The sequence below is a fragment of the Jaculus jaculus genome, chromosome 3 (genome assembly GCF_020740685.1).
Source record: "Jaculus jaculus isolate mJacJac1 chromosome 3, mJacJac1.mat.Y.cur, whole genome shotgun sequence".
NCBI lineage: Eukaryota > Metazoa > Chordata > Mammalia > Rodentia > Dipodidae > Jaculus > Jaculus jaculus.
Window position 1 is genome coordinate 62,275,212 of NC_059104.1, and position 23,032 is coordinate 62,298,243.

At 39.4% G+C, this 23,032-nt stretch overlaps 1 protein-coding gene across 2 annotated transcripts in view; it reads right to left on the reverse strand.

Annotated features, from left to right (window-relative positions):
* Positions 1-23,032, reverse strand: part of Epsti1 (epithelial stromal interaction 1) — a 149,012-nt gene that overhangs the window by 90,323 nt on the left and 35,657 nt on the right. For both annotated transcript variants that reach the window (XM_045145827.1, XM_045145828.1), the window contains exon 5: positions 10,156-10,229. In XM_045145827.1, the coding sequence (XP_045001762.1) occupies positions 10,156-10,229 (74 nt within the window). The remainder of the gene's footprint in view (positions 1-10,155; positions 10,230-23,032) is intronic.

The following is a 23,032-nucleotide window of genomic DNA, read 5'->3' on the forward strand; positions in this document are numbered from 1 at the left end:
GCACTACATGAGCTACTAAGGGAAAGTGGCCAACAACAGTCTGATCAACCAGAGGTCTAAGCTACCTAGAAGCAAACATCCTGACACGATGTACATGCCAGTGTAGTAGTGGCACACAGCCTCGGTGGGTAAGCAATACCTCTCTGATTGGCTAAGAAATCTGCTCAGTGTAAAGGAACCCATATCTGGAATTGGAAACCAGGTCAGAACCCTAATGAGACCAAGATTACACTCTCCACTATCAAGCTCTCACTAGTCTTGGATAAAAGAGAGGTTACATACATTAAATTCTCCCTAAATTAATAATGTTTGTCCCATTTCAACTATGCTGGCTTCACTCTCTGTTGGGGAATATGTTCTTTTTCAGAAGGTAGTGAGACCAGAGGAGATAAACTACCCCTCGCACTTCAACCAAGCCACAGCTGAATCCACAGAGGAATGGGGAGATGAGCAAGAGTGCTGCTTCTATGCTGAACCTGATAATCAGCGCCAGGGTGTAGGAGACAGACCCTAAGGACACTCAACACCTACCAAAGCAGAGATCTAGAGGCTCCTATGAGCTCATCAATGAAGTAGACTTAAAACTTACCCACCATAGCTCAGGTAATTTTGCAAAAGAGGGGGTAGAAAGACTGTAAGACCCATAAATTGAGACATCATGCCCAGAGGCTTTCCCTCCCCTCCCCCAAAATAACTGATTGCTGCTTCCACAACGCATAAACCACAACCCTATAGGGAATACATGCAACCCCACTGAGGAGGGTCTCCAATGGAATGGGGGCAGGGATCAGGGAAAAGCAGGAACCAACACATGATGTACCCATGTAAAATATGTTGTTAATAATAATAATAAACATAAAAAAGAAGATAATGAACACAGAGAAGAGAGGGTGTACAAATTAGTTTACTAAAGGATTAAGTAGAAATTAGTAATAAAATTTGCCAAAATCAGTATAATATCACTTTTTATGAACTATTTTCCTATATGAAAATCTTAAATAAAAAAGTGGCAATCCTGGATCAAAAAAAAGTGTATTTAAATTTTTTAACTCAGTTGACTTTAAACTGTTTGTTACATAATTTCTAATTTTACTACATTTTCATCAGGGATTGTGGTTTTCTATGTTTGTGGAGATGGTGGAGGAAATGTACTGACAATCTCTGAGCTTTTGGATGGACAATGTGATGGATGTTAAGACAGTATAACAAATGTGTTTTCATATACTGGATATAAGTGTACCATATCTACATAAACACATAATTGTTATTTCGTTGCTTTCCTTATGTCAGTGGTTTATTCATTTGATCTGTTTTCTTGGAGAATTACTTAAAAAAATTTTTTTTGACAATCCAAGCTTTGTATTAGAGATGTTAATAGTTTTGTTCTACATATATTTCAGATCTGTTACTAAAGAGTTATATCTCATTTACATTGGGATTATATATTTTATCTTCATAAAATATTTAATACTTTTCACCTAGAATTCAATTTGTTTCATATCAGTATTGCTATATCTGCCTATTTTCATTAACATTATGGATATATTATCCATGCCTTTGATTTTAACTTTTTAATATATGTCCCTTGTAATATCATATTGTTAGTTGTTTACTTTATGCTACTCAAGACATTTTATCTTAATAAATAAGCATGGTTTATATACCTTTTATATGTACTAACTTGTTGGGTTTAATATTTTGCTTTATTATATTTTATAATAAAATTTCATAACAAAAATTCCAAGCCAGGTATGGTGTTGCATGTCTTTAATCCCAGCACTTAGGAAGCAGAGGTAGGAGGATTTCCATGAGTTCAAGGCCACCCTGAGACAACATAGTGAATTCCAGGTCAGCCTGGGCTGGAGTGAGACTCTTCCTCAAAAACAAACAAACACAAATCCACTTTTCTTGGGCTAAAGAGATTGCTCAGCAGTTAAGGTACTTGCCTGCAAAGCCTAAGGACCAGGGTTCAATTTCCCAGTACTCATGTCAAACCAGATGCACAAAGTGGCACGTGTATGGAGTTCATTTGCAATGGCTAGAGGCCCTGGTGTATCCATTCTCTTTCTGCCTCTTTATCTTTCTGTTAAATAAATAAATAAATAAATAAATAAAATATTTTAAATTTTCCACTTTCCTTTCTTGCTTTTTGTTGTTATGATCAAATTTTCAGTTGTTTCAATTTCATGTTTTCATATATCTCATTTGTAGGTATGATTGACATGTAAGTAAACACATACATATGTTTTCTATCACTGCCTGGAATTTACAAACCCTAATTTATACAACAAAGGGAAATGTTTGTTGTAGTTCATATCCCCCCCCCCCTTTTGCTTTTGCCTTTTTCAGTGCTGAAATACCATACAATTTAAACTTTATCTTGTTTATTCTTTGGAAGGCAGGCAGGAGGTAGGGGGATGGGAAGAGAAAGGGAGGGTAGGAATAGGAAAAGGAAACCTTACATATTTATACCATAAATGTCACTATACTCTTGGTTCAAATTTTTCGGACATCTCGGTATTCCTCTTTTCTGGGTTCACTGTTTGGCTAGAGCTCATTTTCTGATGCTTTTTTTTTCAGCCAGGTTCTTGGACCCTCCCCACCTCCAACACAAACACACACGTAGGAGTGATAAATTAGATTGTACAGGTAGCTTGCCTCCAAGATGGGTATACATTCCCCATGTGTGGTATGTTTACCAGGGTACCTTCTGGGCCCAGGGATTCTTAGTGAACTTGTGGATCAAAAAGAGTCTCACATGGTTTATTTTTTGGCACAAAGGCTGGGATCAGCTATTCTGTCTTCCTTCTTTCTGTCCTTGTTGGAGTTCACTTGTCTCAACATCTCTCCTGATGCTGCTGTCTCATGTAGACTGTATCCATCAATGTTCCTATGAGTTAGCAGCTACTCATCCTATGCAGAAACAATGGCTCTAAGAGGTTAAAGAAAATCTTCCAAGAAGAGAGAAGTTAGTATGTAAATAAAGGCAATGTAGTCCCAGATCCCCTACCCTCCCAAGAAGGGAACATTGATGATGCAAGGTTCTAGCAATGGGATAATAATGGTAAAATGTTTGGTGATAAAGCACTATTGAACATTTACCTTTTCTGGTTACTGATTCATGCTGAGAAAGATGAAAGCTGACCGGTACTAATGCCTAGACTTTGTCATTCTCCTGTTTAAAATAAGCAATTTCACATAATGTTAACATCAGAAGAGGTTGCCATGGGACAGAAACATAAGGTGACTCCTTAACATGTCTGAACATAGAAAAGCACTTGAATCTTCTGCAAACCATAACAGTGACCAAAGTCCCCCAAATCCTGGCTACTAGGCATGATTACTTCTGCTTGTCCATGACAACATGAGAACTGCTCTGTTCTTCCCCCTTGAATCCTCTCAGTCCCTTCTGACATCTTTCAAGGCCACTTCATGGTTCCTTAAAGTATGACTAAGGAGTCTGAAATTCAATTTTTAGGCATTAGGAAGAGGTAATAATCAAATCTTTTAGAACAGGGCAGTGACATAACCCAAACTATGTTTTTTTTTTAAAAAAAAAAAAAAACTAACTGGAACAAAATTTGAGACAAGAGAAGAGACTGGTGGCAAAAAAATCAGTAGCAAAGATACTGTAGTTCTCTAGAGACAGACCAGGGAATACAGCGGGCATAGTGATTCAAGCATTATGTGATGAACACCAACATGAGGATAGTGGCAGAGGTAATTGCATGAGTTAACACCCACAAGTATATCTTCAGAGTAGAAATATGATATGGCTTAACCATGACATGATTTAACATTCAGCAATAAAGAATTACCTCAGACCATATTTCTCATAAGCTATTCACTCTCATTAGTAACAAAACAGATACAGGATTTTTATATCTGTAAATTCACTTCATTAACATAAACTAGAAAGTTATGACTCCGATAACTTTCCAGTCACCTTACATAAATTAGAAAACTCAGGTTGGATTTAAGCCTACCATATGGATAAGGGAGCAATATAGCCCTTAAGTATCTTTCAGAAGTTCCCATGAAGGGCATTAGAAGTTTTCTGAGCACATTAGAAAGCAAACTTGGGGCCAAAGTGTGCCTATTCAGCAGATCTGTCTGGATTCTCAGCTATTGGAAACTAAAATAAATGAAGATGTGTCTCAGAAGAACTAAGCACACATTATTATTCAAGTGGAAGTAAAAGAGATGCATGATTCCAATGACTGCAATGAAGAAAATGTCCCCAACATTGCAATCATAGGGCTAAGCAGGAGGGGAGGCTGGACAATTTAGGAACAGGAAGGCCATTCTAGGAAATAGGGTTTGTTCCAGGAACTTTTCTACCCAAGGTCTTATGAACTGAGCTTCTTGTGCCCTCAAATAATGCTTGAGACTAATGTTTGAGGAATACAGCTCAGGAATGCTTAAATGTTGTTCATTCACCCTACATCAAACCAACTATGGGACTAACTCACTTTCTAGGTTGGGCCTAGAAAGAAGAGATTACTCATATGTGATGACTGGACAAATAATACACTTATTTCCTCAGCTTTTCTTTTTCTAACTCTAGGAAAGATTCAGAAGTTGGTAGGAAGAAACAGAAGTCAAAAGTGACCAAGTTTTTCTCTCTGAGCTGATCTACCTTTTCCAGCAGTCCTTATCACAAGTGCTCCTGGTGCCACAGTGTTCATCACTCTATTCTACACTGATATCCCTAGCCTTCATAGTACTCTACTCCCAAATTATGTGTTTTTCATAATCTCTCAAAATTTGAGATATAAATTTAACTATCCCACTTACTGTCTCTGTGATTTGGGATAATTTCAATTACACAAGCTTTCATCTGTAAAAGAGGAATCATATATCCCTAGTTTTGATTTGAAAGTTAAATTTTTTAAAAGACTAGATTATATGTCTAATATGGAACCTGACACTTGGTTTCTCAATTACATTGCAGCATCTTGTTACTTTGATTTGAAAAAGCTAAGTACTATATGCTTTTAAGACTACATAAAAGCTAATCTCTTAAATGATTGTTAGAAATGAATTACAAGAACAGGCATGGTGGTGCACACCTTTAATCTCAGCATTTAGGAGGCTGAGGTAAAAAGGATCACCATGATTTCAAGGCCACCCTGAGACAACAGAGTGAATTCCAGGTCACCTTGGGCTAGAGCAAAACCTTACCCCCCCCAAAAAAATAAGAATTAAGATTTTATTTGTGTGTGTGTGTGTGTGTGTGTGTGTGTGTGTGTGTGTGTGTTATTGTGCATGTGCATGTGCATGTGGAAGCTAGAGGAAAATATCAAGTATCCTCCTCTAACACTCTTCTACTTTATTTCTCTGAGACAGATCTCTCACTGAACCTGAAACTCCCTGTTTTTTAATTAAACTCACTAACCAGAGAGCTTCAGTGATCCTCCTGTTTCTGCCCCCCTTGGGAATGAGGTTGCAAGTATGTGTGACCATGTCTAACTTTTTACCTGGATGCTGGGGATTGAACTCAGGTTCTCATGCTTATAAAACAAGTGCTCTTATCCTCTGAGCCATCTCTCCAAGCCCCTTCCATTTTAGGTGTCTGAAACATAACCAATTCTTATGCATCCAGAAAACACTTTAATAAAAACCACCATGGGGACTGGTGAGATGGCTCAGTAGATACAATGCCTGAGAATCTGAGCTCAGATTCCCATCATCCACATAATAACTGGGTATGCTGCTCCCAGAAGCCATAGATTGTTATAGGAAAACTCCAGTTCCAGGGGTGAGATACTCCCCAGTGAATTTTTAGTCTGGAAGGTCCTCAAGGCCCCCAAAATAAACCAGCACTCTGAAGACACCACATGCTTTGGCTGTAGGACACTAAGAAGTCAAGCTGGAACTAAGCTAGAAGACTCTTCCCTACTGGAATGTGTGATGCATGCTGCTGGAGGAGAAAAGACATCAATAGTTTTAGCCAACAGTGAGCTATAAAATGGACCAGGTAGACAAAATGTTCCCATTGATGTAATGGTGACATGACTGTTATGGGGTAACCAACTGCTCTCTCATTATATCTGAGCCCTGATCCATGGGAAGGAACTTATGCCTGGTACTAAAAGCCTTCAATAGCCTATGGCTCACTCTCCAAGGCTCAGGGTCCAATGTGGAAGGTGACAGAAAGAATGTAAGAGCCAAAGGAAAGGTACCACTCCTTACATACAACTGTCCAGACAGAAATTGACCTCAATATCCAAGACCTCACAGTGCCTAGCAATACCTACACAAGACCCTCATAATAGGAAAAAAAGATGATTACATCAAAATAAAAGAGAGACTAATGGAGAGAGGGAGGGTAAATGATGGAGAGCAGTTATGAAGGGGAAAGTGGGGGAGGGGAGGGAAATACTATGGTTTGTTGTCTTTAAGTATAGAAGTTGTCTATAAATACATACATATATATATTTAATATATATTAAATATAAAAATAATAAAAAATAAAAGATTATGGGTAGAAAGGTAGAAGGAAGCTACTACTATTGCTTGGCTAAATGAATATATTGTGTCCAGCAAATTGTGCTTAAATACTTATGTTTCTGCCCATAGATTAGTGCTCTCCACACCTTTAGTCTAAGAAACATCTTTTTGTAGATAGGGGTAATTGCTGTGCAGACTCAAAGCTCATCAAAAGCTAGTGACAGTTGAGTGCTCATCACTATGTGAGGCATCTCTATCATGCTCCCAAGACTCAAGAGGTAGAAAGAAAGATGGAGAGGAGTACTTTGGATGCTGTCCTGTGGAAATGAAGTGGCTACTACAATTATGACCTCACAACTACTATTGTTACTTGCACATGATTTGCATGATATTGGGCCCATGAATATGCCATCATGGATGATAGAGAAATTCAAAAATAAATGACATCAGTGTAGAAGGGGGACTAATTAGAAAGTAAAGGGTGTTGAATGGATGGGGGGGCTAAAATAAGGTATCTGGCAAGGATTATTATCAAAATACATCATGTACATGTATGGAAATTTGCAATAAAAGGTTTTTCACAACCTGCGTGTGGAGATGCTTGCCTGTAACCCCAATACTCAGGAGACGAAAACAAGAGGATCCCAAGGTCTTGCTGGCCAAATCCATGAATTCTAGGTTCACTGAAAGACCCTATCTCAAATTATAAGGCAGAGAGCAGATGAGGAAGACATCCGACATTGACCTCTAACCTCCCCACACATATACACAATTGTGAATGCATACCCATGTATACAGTTATCTATATACATATAAACATGCAGGCATAACACACATATACACATGAAAAAAGTTTCATTTTCATAACACCTGCACATAAACCACATCTGTACTGCCCCACTCCATCCTACCTCATTCCATCACTAGTTAAACTGGATTAAAATCCAAACTCACCTCAACATTCATCCAAAAACACACAATTAGAAAAAATGGCTACAACACCTGTCAAGCAATTATTATTTTAAATTTAAAATACTGAGTTGCATTTTACCCAGTGTTTTAAATAGCCTGAAATACAACATTTTTCTTTGATAGCGAAAAGGAAGTTATTTCAAATCTTGAATCTACTGCAATATTGACTAAAAGAAAAAAAATCACCTTTGAATTTTTTAAGCAGTAAACAGTTTCACGGAGACTAAAGATAATGGTGAAAACTATGCGAAGGTTAAATGCCCATTTTTACCCTCTGCTTTCAGGTTCAAGAATCCTAGAACTCATTTGGAATTGTGAAATTGGAGTCTGTCCCCAGCCAGAGTGGCAGACTTAATGCGTCATTAATCTGGTCTGCTCTCAGCCGCCAATTGAAATAGTCACAGTCATTCGATTTTTAAGGAAAAGACAGTATTACAGAACATTCCAGAGGTCTTTTCATAAAAACCATCCTGTGTGCTCCATCTGCATGTACAATCTGCTTGTGTGTTTTCAGCCAGCTTGCATAGACAGATTAATGTGTACAATTAGAAAGCACCCTCACAGGCATTCAATAAACTGCCTTCATTATTACACTCAGGAGAGTCCCTTTGGATGTCAATAAAAGCCTAGTTTTCTGCCTGTTAGCTAAATAATTGACAACACTAAAAATAATCAGAAGCAAATGAACGGAGTCAGGAACAAGGTGTGAAGGAAGAATGTGTTAAGATGCTCCGGGTGCCTCAGGTGGCCATGATGAGCCTTTTCTCTAATAACTGGATTTTCAGTCTACTCCAGCCCATGGCTGTCCTTCTCAACAGGAAAAACACACTGTTCCTAGTCTACTGCTAGAACCACATGTCACAGTTTGCTGTGACTAGCAAGGTATTGACTTCTATGAAAGAATTGCTTCTTTGGGCTTCTATTTTGTGTTCCTCCATTTGACAGCTTTGAGAGAATGTCATTTGGCAGGTAGAAGGTAAGCAGCCTAGTTGGTATGATGAAATCTTTGTGCTGTTAAAATTCCTAGACCTTCCCCCTCACCACCACCACCATAACCTGGTTGAGAGGTCCTTTTGATATTTCTAGTGATGTAATGGTCAATTATTTCATGAGCTATTGGTCTTTTAATTTCAGAGGTAATTCAAAACACAGTGTTCCTAAAAGGAAAAAACTTACACATCTATACCTCTTCTTGTGTTTCTCGATAGGCTTTAAAAATCAATTTGAGATACTTCTCATTTTTCGCCAACTTCTCTTTTTCCTGGTTAACTGGGACTTTCATGATAAGCAGAAGAAAGAGCAAGAGTGAAATGTGCGTGTAATTGAATTCAACTCCACTGATAGCGTGTGAGGCAGCTGAGAGCAAAGCCTTCTTTCTTCTTTATAGAAAGAGGGCGATTGGTCTTTACTATTTAGTAAAATGTAAATGCAAGGAACTTGAGGACTTTGAAAGAAAAAGGTTGGGCAGCACAACCTCCAACCTTTGAGAACTCCAAGAATCTCTCCTTCTTTATCTTGGCATGTTTTAAACTTGCCAAAGGACACGCTCCTACAACTTCAACTAATAACTGTACTTTACTTGCTAAAAAGAAAAGAATTCAGAATTTTCTTTTTCATTCTTCTCTCAGTCTTAAAGCAAAAAATGGTTGCTTATGGTGGAGGCAGAATCATTTCAGTGCTAGGGAAAATCCAGAGGAAAACCAATACTCTGCTTAGAGAAGAAACACACTAAGATGTTACATGCAAATATACTTCAACACTTGGAAGAACTTAACTCCTATAATAAAGGCCAAGACTGGGGAGACAGAACAGGAAGCTGTCAGTGAGCATTTCAGAGGAAAGTGTGGGTCCAGTTACTAGTTCTGGTGGGAGCAGAAATCTACTCTACAGTCTCTACCAAGTCGTAGAATTCTGTCCAATGAGGACCTATAAGAAATTGCATTCCAAACCCCAGGAATAGCCAGGCACTGTTTAATATTTAATCCTTATGCCTATGAGACAGAGAGCATCATCTTTATTATGAAAATGAAGATCAAATGAACAAAACACTGAAGTTCAAAGCAGTTTAACTGTTTGTCCAAGATTACAACTGAGGAGTGGAGCTAAGATTTCTGAATAGAGATCTGCTTGATTCTTATTTAGAATTAATATAGGATCAGAAATATAGTTCTTTGGTTTTGTCTGAACTCTGGTTTAGAGATGAAAAAAAACAAAAAAAAAATTTTTTTCCTGATTTTTCTTAGGGATTTTATCTGAAGCAACCTCCCCCTCATATCAGTGTCTTGAAAGTCCATATAATCAGAAGACCCTGGAATCAAGCCCACCAACTTATTTGTACTAATGAATTCCTCAAATTTAACAGGATCATTGTTAATCAATTACTAGAGAATACTTAGATGAGTATAGATGTCTCCAATCTCTGATTCTCAGAGATGGGCAGAGTTCAGATTAATAAATAATATAATGCAAGAATCCAGTAACAGAAGGTAAGCTGTCATTATCTAGAATCAAAAGCTGAGTGAAAGCTGGGCATGGTGGCGCACGCCTCCAGCACTTGGGAGGCAGAGGTAGGAGGATCGCCATGAGTTTGAGCCCACCCTGAGACTACAGAGTTAATTCCAGGTCAGCCTGGACCAGAGTGAGACCCTACCTCAAAAAACCACAAAAAAAAAAAAAAGCTGAATGAATGATGTGCTTGTACAGACAAAACTTCTGAGAACATTGACTTACTGCTGACTGTGCTCTCTAAAGGCTTCTCTTCTGAGCTTGTCTTGAAGTCGCTTTTTCTCCTCTAGTTTATTGCTCTGAAATTGTAAACATCAAAATGAAATCTATTAGGAAAGACTTAGGTAGAATCATTAGATGGAAGTTATCCAAGATCCAAAACCCTTGGATTCCCAAAGGTTCCAAGATACTTAGTCCTCTCCCAAGTTCTTTCAAACTCCCTCCTCTCACAACCTGACTGGTTTAATTACATAATCAAAATTTCACATTTTTAGTTTAGTTTAAAGGATAGCAACTTTTTTATTTAAAAAAAATTATTTGAGAGAGAGAGAGAAAGAGAAAGAGGCAAAGAGAATAGGCATGCCAGGGCCTCCAGCTGCTGTAAACAAACTCTAGAAGCATGCACCACCCTGTGCATCTGGCTTAAGTGAGTCCTGGGGAATCAAACCTGGGTCCTTTTGTTTAGCAGGCAAACACCTTAACTGCTAAGCCATCTCTCCAGCCCTGATAGAAACATTTTTAAAGCAGTATTTTCAAATTGCTGTGATGGAAATGAGGGCTGGAATTTGTGTGCAGTGGCTAGAGGCCTGGTGTACCCTCTCTCTCTCTCTCTCTCTCTCTCTCTTTCTGTTTCTCTCTACTAAATAAATAAAAATTAATAAAAGAAATTTCCATGATGAGCATGTTAATACATTAATTATTTCACAGCCATATTCCACCAAAGAATTTAGGAAAACATTTTCAATAACCAACACAATTCCCCTCTGACTTTGAACCAGATATTTAAAGCTATTGAGAAACTGAATAGCATATGTCTAGTGGCAGGGGGCTATCCACTTGAATAACAGAAGATTTATGCTTTTTTAAAAATTAGCGGCTTACAAGCGCCACATGTTCTCTCTCATATGTGGATCCTAGCTACAGATGACTGGGCTTCTGCGTGAGAATGAAAATACTTAGTAGCAGAGGCCAGTAAGTTGAAAAGGAGACATAAAGGGTGGAGAAAGGAAGGGAGGAGGATACTTAATAGGTTGATATTGTATATATGTAATTACAATGATTGTAATGGGGAGGTAATATGATGGAGAATGGAATTTCAAATGGGAAAGTGTGGGGGTGGAGAGGGAGGGAATTACCATGGGATATATTTTATAATCATGGAAAATGTTAATAAAAATTAAAAAATAAAAATAAATTAAAATAAATTTAAAAATTAGCTGCTTAGAGAACCTATACAAAAATGACTTCATTTTGATACTACTGTCAACATGGGCCCTAGCATATTTTAATCCAATTCAAATAATCCAAAACACCCACTTTTTGCTCACCCTGACAAAACTGTCAGTTTTTTAACATGTCTAAGAAAAATAAGTGAAATTCTTGGACAAGAAATTTAATGTGGAGTTGAAACAAGCTCTACAACATAGAAGAAATGTGAAGCTTTAAGTGAGTCCAAGAAAGAGAACAAGCAGCTGGGTTTAACAAAAAATTTTTAAAAATGGACTTGCCCAGAGGAAGACTCATAAAAAGAGGATAGTGGAAATCATCTTTTAAGCTCTGATTTGAGTTTGGCTCTGTCTTTAAAGGAAAGGGAAACTATGTGTATGGTTCATGCCCATGAAGTCTTCAGTTACACAGGCAAATGTGACAGGCAAAATAGATGGTTTTAGTTTTAAAAAAAATTGTAGGAAGCTTTCGAGTCAAAAGGAATTGTTATGGGGAGGTAATATGATGGAGAACGGAATTTCAAAGGGGAAAGTGTGGGGGGAAAGGTATTACCATGGGATATCTTATATAATCATGGAAAATGTTAATAAAAATGTGAAAAGATAAAAAATTAAATTAAATTAAATTAATTTTTTTTAAAAAGGAATTGTTTATAAAGCTAGGGATTGGATTGTTAATGAAACAATTCTAGGAAGAAAAGGAATGAGGAATTTTACAACTAAAGAAGCATGATTCCAATCTAGATGATGTCCTGAACCATGAACCCATAAGTGCTGAATTGTGAGGAGATGTCTACATACCCTAGATCAAAGAGATCAAAAGGTAGAAGAACAAGCAAGCAGAATGTACTGATGGAACCAAGCTGGGAATGCTCCTTGCAGGAGAATGAGAAAGTCACACAAATATCTGGAGACAAAGGCTGGCTTTTTTCAGTAAGCTCAGAAATTGAGAAAAGTAATTCCTATCTCTTCACTAATAGGTTCCAATTCACAGAAGAGTTGCACAGTATCTAAATATACCCAGCAAAGATCTGTTTCTCCTCCTTACAATGACCAATGAACAAATGTTTTACAAAATATTAAAGTATGTGAGGAATTGTACCTAATACCTACCAATGTAGGCACTGATTTTAATATACTAGTTTAAATAGATTTAGTCCGATTATTTATTTCTTTTTTTTTAATATTGTTTATTTTTATTTATTTATTTGAGACCAACAGACAGAGAGAGAACGAGAGAGAGGGAGAGAATTGGTGCACCAGGGCCTCTAGCCACTGCAAACAAACTCCAGATACACATGCCACCTTGAGCATCTGGCTTACATGGGTACTGGGGAATCGAGCCTTGAACCAGGGTCCTTAGGCTTCACAGGCAAGCACTTAACCACTAAGCCATCTCTCCAACCCCAGCTCATTCATTTCTACTCAAGAGTAAGTTCATGACTTATCCAAATATATTTGCACATATATGAATGCAGACCATAACATATTTAAGAAAATGAGTTCTTGATGAAGGAAATACGGAATAAACTTCAGTCCACTATCACTGAGTGACCTTTCACCAGTTAATATCACTGAATCGCATCTATTCAACATTGCTCAAATGTCAATTACATGCTTGTTACTGACAGATGCTGATAATGTAGCCACATGAACAGAGCAGTGCACACCCTGGAATATTTCAGTCTAACATAAAGTATAGACAAGAAAGAAATGAGAAAATTATGTTAAATATGTTAGAGGTGATCAGTTTTTAAGGAAATAATGTGAACATAGTGGAAAAATCTCAGAAGATTGTAGGGCAATGCTCTCAACATTCTACATTTGTGCAAAGCCTACTAAGTGACAAGCACCATCATAGGCACAGTCAAAGCTTAATGACATTTAGGCCAGGATTCTAATATCAGGTTCATGGGTAATATGCATGTTCCAGGCACATTATTTTTATGGAGAGTGGGCTCAAAGCTTTCTTCTACTTTCCAAGGTTTTGATGGCCAAATTAAGGGATAAAACCCACAGATACATGAAAGGTAGAAATTCCAGATAGAACATCAATAAAATATGCAGTTTTTCAGGAGGAGGGAGAAGGGGGGACAGGGCTACTGTAGTCCGCTACACAGGATGCTCACTCCCAGCTGCTCCAGCAGAGGGGTCAGAGAGGCTGAGCTGAAGCTGGCATTCAGCGCACCACAGCATGAGCCGCTTCAGCACAGATGTTCTTTTTCTATTATTCTCCAGTCTGATCATCACAAAACTGTCTGGATTGGATAACTGGTTTCTAATTTTCACAAAGGCAATGATGGGTCAGTAATGCCCTTGAAAGGAAAACAGCATTCTGGTACTTACAATGTCTCTAGTACATAAAGGCACCAGACAATATGGTTATTCAGGAAATCTCAAAAATCTCACTGATAAATTGAAGGTGTTTGTGGAGAGAGGGCTGGAAGAAAAAACTTGGTAAGTAGAAGAGGCATTGAGGAAAAGACTTTTATGTCAAGTAAAGAAATTTGGACTTCACCACAGACAATGGCAAGCCATTTTGTTCTTTTAAACAAGATAGTGGGCAGCTCATTTTGCTAGCAGCTTGAGGGACAAAGTAGCAGAAAGGGCCACAAGTGTGGAAAAACCATGAGTAATTTTCATAGTTGTCTAACTAAATAATCAATTATGAGAAGCACAGATTAAGGTAGCAGGGACAGAGAATTAAATAAAAAACACTCCAGGGCTGGAGAGATGGCTTAGCGGTTAAGCGCTTGCCTGTGAAGCCTAAGGACCCCGGTTCGAGGCTCGGTTCCCCAGGTCCCACATTAGCCAGATGCACAAGGGGGCGCACGCATCTGGAGTTTGTTTGCAGAGGCTGGAAGCCCTGGCGTGCCCATTCTCTCTCTCTCCCTCTATCTGTCTTTCTCTCTGTGTCTGTCACTCTCAAATAAATAAATAAATAATTAAAAAAAAAACACTCCAGAAAAATGTATGTGACAGAATAAGATATGAGAGTATGGAGATGTATGCAAGGAAAGACAAAGGACAAACTATCATTATTTTAGAGCATCAAAATAAATTCATGAATTCAATGTCTAACTCACTGGATTTGAGATGTATGTGTGGGACAACTAGGTAAATGTCAAGCAGTGTGTGGTTCTGGGATTTGTAAATATGGTCTGGCATAAAGATATGGGCTACAGAAGTAATAAGCATAAGCAATAATTAATATTTAATCATGGAGATATTATCACAGGGATACTGGGGAAGACAAGTGGGCCTGATGCTGCATCCACAATGGAAAAACAAGTCCATCAGAAGGATCTAGAGGAGATACAGTATGGTGAAATTTTTAAAAAAGAATATTTAGTGGTTAATAATCTGAGAACTGAGGAATCCCCATTGAATTCTTTTGACTTTACAACATCTTTGGTGATCTTGACTACTATACTAGAGAAGTACCAGAAGCAGAAGCCATGCTCACTGAAAAGGGAAGGAGAGGATTCAGAGAGTTTATTTTCCAAGCCAGCTAAGCATAGCATCAACAATTAGTGTGTGTGTGAGAGAGAGAGAGAAAGAAAAAGAGAGAGAGAGAGGTGTGTGGTAGATATATATGTTCATGTGTAAGCACACACATACATGTGCCATGGCATGCATGTGGAGGTCAAAGGACAACCCTAAGTGTCATTCCTGGCCTTCCACCTTGCTCTGAGACAGGGTCTCACTGAGGGATGTGAACTCAGGTCATCAGGTTTGCAAGGCAAATGCTTTAACCACTGAGTTATGTCCCTAGCCTAGTATCAACACTTTTTAAAACAGAGACTCTAGTTCAGGTGATAATGGAAGTCAGCCTACGGTCAGACATTTGAAAATCAAATTGAATAGAAAGGTCCTTGAAGAAGTTGAACCATGATGATTAGAATAAAGGAGGTGAAAGTGGATGAGAATACCAAGGTGTGATCCGTTAGGATGACAGATGAATAAATTATGTATTGAGTGAGGAAACAAAAACACAAAGAATATGAGAAAGTAAGGAGGCTCAACTGATAAAGCAGCAAGATCCCTGAGGAGACTGAGAGAATGCAGCAGAAATCTATTTTCTGATTCCTCTAAAAATGGACTTGGAGATTGAAGAAACAAAGAGAATCAGACATTATGGAGCATACCTGTAATCCTAGCATTTGAGAGACTAAGGCAAGAGGATCCAGGGCTCAAGGCCAGTTTGAGCTAACAGTGAGACTCCATACCAAAGGAGAAAAAAAAAAAGAAAGGGGGGGGGAGTTAGGGAGGGAGGGAAGGAAGGAAGGAAAAAGGAAGAAAAGAAGGGAGGAAGGAAGGAAGGAAAGGGAAAAGAAAATGTTACAAAGAATAAAGAAACAGAAAAAATAAACTTACTTAAGGGCTTTATGGCTTTTATCTTATAAAGTGAAAGATTAATTCATATTCTGAAATTTTAAAACTGGTAAGAATAAAATGAAGAAAGAAATGATCTTGGTAATTAGAGCTGGGCCTACAATATAAAGAAAAACTGTGGGTCATTGGCCACTGTTAAAGACTTAGCTGAAAGTCAGTTGTGGTGGCACATGCCTTTAATCCCAGCACTCAGGAGGCAGAGGTAGAAGGATTGCTGTGAGTTCAAGGCCACCCTGAGACTACATAGTGAACTCCAGGTCAACCTGAGATAGAGTGAGACTGTACCTCAAAAAAACAAAACAAGGGCTGGAGAGGTGGCTTAGCAGTTAAGTGCTTGCCTGTGAAGCCTAAGAACCCCAGTTCGAGGCTCGATTCCCCAGGACCCACATTAGCCAGATGCACAAGGGGCCACATGCATTTGGAGTTCATTTGCAGTGGCTGGAGGCCCTGGTGTGCCCATCCTCTCTCTCTCCAAATCTGCCTCTTTCTCTCTGTCTGATGTTCTCAAATAAATAATGAAAAAAAAAAATTAAAAAAAATAAAACAAAACAAAACAAAAAGACTTAGCTAAGACAGAAGTCCAGAAAATTGATATGGCCAAAAATGCCATAAGCTTTTTATCTCCAACAGCCCCACCTATGGCTTTCGCAGAAGTGAAATAATTGAACTTAAGCAATTCATGTTTGAATAACAATAAGCTTCTTTGGGCCTTACCCTCAAGAGGTTGATATGCTAGAATAAAATGAATATTAGAGCATTTCTTTGCATTATCATTGGGGTAAGTCACCTATACTAGGTCAAGAGCTAGACAGTGTACAAAGAACTTTGCATATATTGCATCCTTTAGTCCTACTATCCTCACTATTATACCCACTTTACATATGAGAAAAGTGGAATGCAGAGAGGCTAACAGCCTATACTCTAATTCTACATCTTCATTTCAAACTTAACTTCACTAAGCCATCTCCTCAAGCCCTTCATTTTTGGGTTCATTCACATTTCATTTCAGAGATGTCACTCACATCCCAACATTATGGAAAGAATTAATGAAATATCACTGCATTTCAAGAAACAAAGACTTAATGCCTCCACCAATTCAGCTATGAAGAAATGCAGAATGCAAGAACCATATTTCTTGGAAATACTGATGTTCCTTGAGAATTTATAGAACTTGAAATGTTTCCCTGTTCATATAAACATTGTTGAAATAATTTTCTTAATGTTTACCCTTAAAATTGTTCTTAAACCATTAGCCCTTGCTAACTAATTGCTTTCTAGAAATAAGAAAGCATGTATCATGTCCTAAAAATATGTATGTGTATGCATCTTCATTTCCCATATGCATAATTTATATTCTACTGGTTAGTTCCCACTTCACTGAATAGCATTAAAATTAACAAAGCTTCTCAGTGTCTATATAAAACACAGTGACTCCAAGTAATCCAAATGACTTTGGCAGTCACAGCTTAGTAGGAAAAACAAGAAAAGGCTTTAGCTCTCCCCCAGATCTCAAGCTAGTTCTTACACTTTCTAAACTCATGATAAGTCAAGAGGTTAGGAGAATCAAGTGGAAGTATTTTTAAAAAGACATAAAATTGGGCTGGAGAGATGGCTTAGCGATTAAGCGCTTGCCTGTGAAGCCTAAGGACCCCGGTTCGAGGCTCGGTTCCCCAGGTCCCATGTTACCCAGATGCACAAGGGGGCGCACGCGTCTGGAGTTCGTTTGCAGAGGCTGGAAGCCCTGGCATGCCCATTCTCTCTCTCTCCCTCTATCTGTCTTTCTCTCTGTGTCTGTTGCTCTCAAATAAATAAATAAATAATTTTTAAAAAATTACAAGAATGCTATTTTTAAAAAAAAATACATAAAATTGTAAAATATGGTTTCAAACATAAGTAGAATGAACCCAGAAGGTAGGGAAGGTCTTTGACACGGATGTGGAAAGCTTTCACATTTTAGGCTTGTGGCTGTATTTGGGTTACTTTCTAATTGCTGAGTGAAAATACCCAACTAAAAGCAGCTTAGGAAAGAAAAGAGTTTGTTTCAGCTTACAGTTCCAGAGAATAGTGTCCATCATGGCCAGAACAGTAAGCCCTAGCATCACACCATCACATCAGCAGAGAGGAAGCAAAAGCCAGAACAAGTGGGCTGAACCACCAAAGCTCAAGGCCCATGCCCAGTGACACCTCCCTGAGCAGCACCGCCAGCCGAGGATCAGTATTCAGAAAAGCCTATGGGGGTATTTTACATTGGAAGTTTCACAGTAGGTAGTATGAAAGTAAGGGAAAATAAAATTATTATGTAATCTCATCAATGTGAATGACTATAAGAGGGTATGGTGGAGATTTACTTTCATAGCACTAAACTTGAAAAATTATCATGGAGACTTATAAAAAAATGTCATTATGCTTTGTATATGAACGTACACACACACACACACACACACACACACACACAGAGCTCATGTATTGAAAGTTTGTTCCTCAAGGCAGGCAGTGTTGGGGCTTTGAGGCAGTGATTGTATCATGAGGGTTCTGCTTTCATGAAAGGATTAATCCATTAATGGATCCAAAATTTGAAGCCAGGTGCAATGGCACATGTCCACAATCCCAGTCCTTGGGAGGTAGAAGCAGGAGGATCAGGAGTTGAAGACACCCTCAGCCTACAGCAAGGTCAAGAACAACCTGTGCTACACTATACACTGCCTCTCTCTGTGTGTCTGTCTTTAATGTGTGTAGATATGTGTGCTCATGCATGGGCACGTTTATGTATATGAAGGTGCTTTTTCACATGTGTGCATGACGTGTGGAGGCTAGAGGACAACCTTAGGTGTCAGCTTCAGGATGCTGTCGTAGGAAAAAAAGAGATGGTTTTTGTTTGCTTTTTGTTTGGTTTTGTTTTGTTTTTGAGGTAGGGTCTCAAGTAGTCCGGGCTAACATGGAATTCACTACATAGTCTCAGGATGGCCTTGAACTCATGGTGATCTTCCTACCAGCCTCCTGAGTACTAGGACAAATGGTGTGTGCCACCACACCCAGATCTGTTCATTTGTTTTTGTTGGTTTGTTGGTTTGTTTGTTTTTTGGTTTTCTAAGGTAGGGTCTCACTCTAGCTCAGGCTGACCTGGAATTCACTATATATTCTCAGGGTGGCCTCAAACTCTCGGCGATCCTCCTACCTCTGCCTCCCAAGTGCTGGGATTAAAGGCGTGCGCCAGCACGCCTGGCATGTTCGTTTGTTTTTAAGACAGGGTCTTTCATTGCCCTGAGCTCACCACTTAGGCTAAAGTAGCTGGGCAGAAAGCCCTAGCGATCCTCCTGTCTCTGCCTCACCAGCACTAGGATTATAGGCATACCTCACCACACATGACATTTTTTTACATGGGTTCTGGGTATCAAACTCAGGCCCTCAAGCTTGCAAAGCAAATATTTTATCCATTGAGCAATCTCCTCAGCCCTAAGACCCTGTCTCCAACAACAACAACAAAAAAAAAACATTTTAGAAAATATTAATAGACTTGGGGGCTACTGGAACCATAGAAGGTGGGTCCTAGTTGGAGGAAGAGGCTCTACTGACCCCTTGATCTGACCCCCTTTCTTTGACTCTCTTTGCTTCCTGACTGCCTTAGACCTGACACATTCCTCCAGCATGTCCTTCTACCACAGTTTACTGCCACACAATAGGCAGAAACATGGTGCCAAGTGACCATGGACTAAACACTCTTTGGTCATGAGCAAAAATAAATCATTCTTCCCTTTAAGTTTTGTTTCATTAGTGATGTGAAGCTAACATGCTGTCTTCTTGTGGGCAACACCTGTGGCACATTCCCAGCTGGTACATGAATTTCATTGTTGGTGATCTTCTTTAGTTTAGCTGCCCTAATATTTTAAGGACATTATCTCTGTTTTATAAATTTCTAGGACAAGAAATACATAATTATAAAGCTGCGATAAATGGTATTAGTTTCCTGGAGTTGGTATAACAAATTTCTGCAGACAAAGTAGGTTAAAAAAGCATAACTTATCTTACAGTTGTGGGGGTCAACTATGTAAATGATCTCCCTGTGCTAAAATAAAGGTGCTGGGGTGGGGGGCATGCATTCTTTCTAGTTGGTCCCTGGGAAGGTTTAGTTTCCTTGCCTTTACCACCTTCCATAGAACAGATCTCCCACATTCCTTAACAAATAGACCCTTCCCATTTCAAAGCCAGCCATGGTAAGCTGAATCTTTTTGCTGTCATATCTCTTTTCTCTCTCTGCCTGTGTCCTCCAACTTTAAGCGCCTTTGTGGTTTCATTGGCCCCCCACCTGGCTATTACAGGATAGTCTCCCTATTTTAAGGCCAAGTTAGTTATCAGCCTTTATTCATTCTGTTAATTCCTAGGTCATAGGGATTAGCATTTGAGAATCTTGACAATGGAGGGGTCATTATTGTACCTATCATGTGCATGATAGTTGATTTCTCAATCAAGGATCAGGCTCACCATACGAGCTATCAAAGCTTTTCCCTCCTTGTCCCTGTAAGGCTTGGCTTTGGTGGGGTTTAAGAGAAATCCACTTTCATTGATCTCTAAACAGTGGACGCTGGTGAGCTATTAGTAACCTGCTCTGGTAGGAAGGAGGACAGGAGTGCTAAGGTTTAACTCTGGGATGTATCCCACAGGCTTATGTTCTAAATGTTCAGTCCACAGTTTTTGGTACTATTTGGGGGCTGTAGAGTCCTTAAGGAGTGAAGTCTGGCTGGAAGAAGTGAGTTGCTGAGGTGACCTTTGAAAGTGATGCCCATGTCTGGTCTACTTCCTATCTCCTGACATGTGAAGAAACCACCACCACCTCACGCTTCTTCTGCCACATACAGAGCTGCTCTGTTTTGCCTTCCCGAACATGGCAAACTGAAATCTCTGTGAATATGAGCCAAAAGAAACCCCCTCCCCACCCTTGTTTCTGTCGAATAGCTTTCACAAGAGGAGAAAATTAACATGAGGTGGTTGGTTTGTGGCATTTGTTGGTTTCCAAGGCAAAAACATTCCCACCATAGGCAGTATCAAGCTACCAGCTTAACATTAACAAACTCACAAAAAACCACTGAATATGTATTAGTTTTCACAAGCTGGTACAAGGTGTTCTATCTAAGCACTGGATGCATATATGGTCATCAGTTTTCTCTGGCCTAGGGAAAGCAAGTTTAACCAAAGCATCCCAAAACCTTCTTTCAATGTAACCTCTTCACCCCATGGATTCAGTCTCCTGGGCTCCATTGACATGATGGAATGCTAGAGAGCTTTTACCCCATCCTATTATTAAATAGCTATAAACAATAAAAAATATTTTTTAAAAAGAGGAATAGCAATTAGCACACAAAAACATTCTCTCTTCACTCAGTGTCACACACAAATTTAGCTGGTGACCCATCAGACCCAGTGCTCCTTCATGAGCTCTCCTGAGAGAGGGAAAGCTGAAAGGCATAGTGCGTGGGGTTTGGGATGGGGACAAGGAAGGAAAGACGAGAACCTAAGCTAGAGGCTCCTAGGTGGCAGTAGCTGCTTGGTTGAGTGTGACTCAGACTTCCTGGGCACCAGCCATCTGCCTATAAGGAGGAGGGCAGATTAGTGAAGGCTGGTACCTGTGCATGTGTTTGCCATGCATTTGAAAGAATAAGTGAGCCATAAGCATAGCCATTATCACTTCCCTCAGCCATTATCACACTGACAATGTGGAATGTGTCACTTCTCCATAGCCAATGTCCACTTTTCTATTTGACACAAGCTACTAAACAGGCTTATGTTACCATGAAAAGCCACAGATTTATATATGACAGGAAGAGCTGGGCCTGGTAGCAGTGAAGGAATCAGGCAGAGAAAATCAAGTCCTCAGAAGGACTAGAGCAGCCGGCTCCTTATTTGGAAGATTATTTAAATTAACATTCCCCAAACCTTCATGTGCAGGGAAGCTTAATAAAATGCAAAGTCTAATTCAATTCAACTGAGGTAGACTCAGGATTTAGCAAATCCCTAGTGGTCAATTCTACCTGTCCAAGGGCCTCAATGGAAAGCTCTAGAGGGCAAGTTTCTCAGTGTCTTTGTCCAAACTTATATCATAACATTTACAGTTACTATTTTAGAAATACCAGTCCAATGCATGTTTCTGTATATAATAATGGCCATAGATCTAGCATTGTAGCATGACTTGGAAAGCAGAATCCTGCTTTTACTCAATGTTACAGAGTTTCAGCCACACATGTAAAAAGAGTGTATGCTACTGCACCATTAAAAAAAATGAACTGAGTTGGAGAGATGGCTTAGTGGTTAAGCGCTTGCCTGTGAAGCCTAAGGACCCTGGTTCAAGGCTTGGCTCCCCAGGTCCCACATTAGCCAGATGCACAAGGGGGCGCACGCGTCTGCAGTTCATTTGCAGAGGCTAGAAGCCCTGGCGCACCCATTCTCTCTCTCTCCCTCTATCTATCTTTCTTTCTGTGTCTGTCGCTCTCAAGTAAATAAATAAATAATGACCAAAAAAAAAATTTGAAAAAAAAATGAACTGTAGTGCTGGAGAGATGGCTTAGTGATTCAGGTACCTGCCTGCAAAGGACACAGATTCAATTCCCCAGTACCCACATAAAGCCAGATGCACAAGGTAGCACATGCATCTGGAGTTCTTTGCAGTGGCTGAAGGCCTTGGCATGCCCATTCTCATCCACCCCCCTTTCTCTTCCTCCCTCCCTCTCTCCCTCCCTCCCTCCCTCCCTCCCTCCCTCCCTCCCTTCTTCCTTCCCTCCCCCCTCCTTCTTTCTCTCTCAAGTAAATAAATAAAATATTTTTATAAGTGAACTGTAAACAACTCACAAGCCAATTATGGGAATTAAATGACAACTAATAAATGACTTAGGTAAGAGTCTGTAACGCAACAATTCTTCGGTGTCTGCAAGCCTCTTAATCCAGTGCCTGCTGCTCCTTTTCTTGGCCCTGCATGAAATACAGGCAGACTGTGTCCAAGGAGCCCTTCTGCCCACAGTCACAGACCAGAGCTGCAGCTTTTACATTACAGTAGAAAGGGAAACAACACAGAAGAAAGACAGAGGGGTTGTAAGGAGAAAAGTACAAAGACAAAGAAAGATGAATCAAAAGAAGGCAGAGTGGATTGGGGAGATTGCTCAGTGGTTAAAGGAAGTTGCTTACAAAGTCTGGGGGTCTGGGTTCAGTTCTCCAATAACCATATAAAACCAGATGAATAAAGTGGCACATGTGCCTGGAGTTTGTTTGCAGTGGCA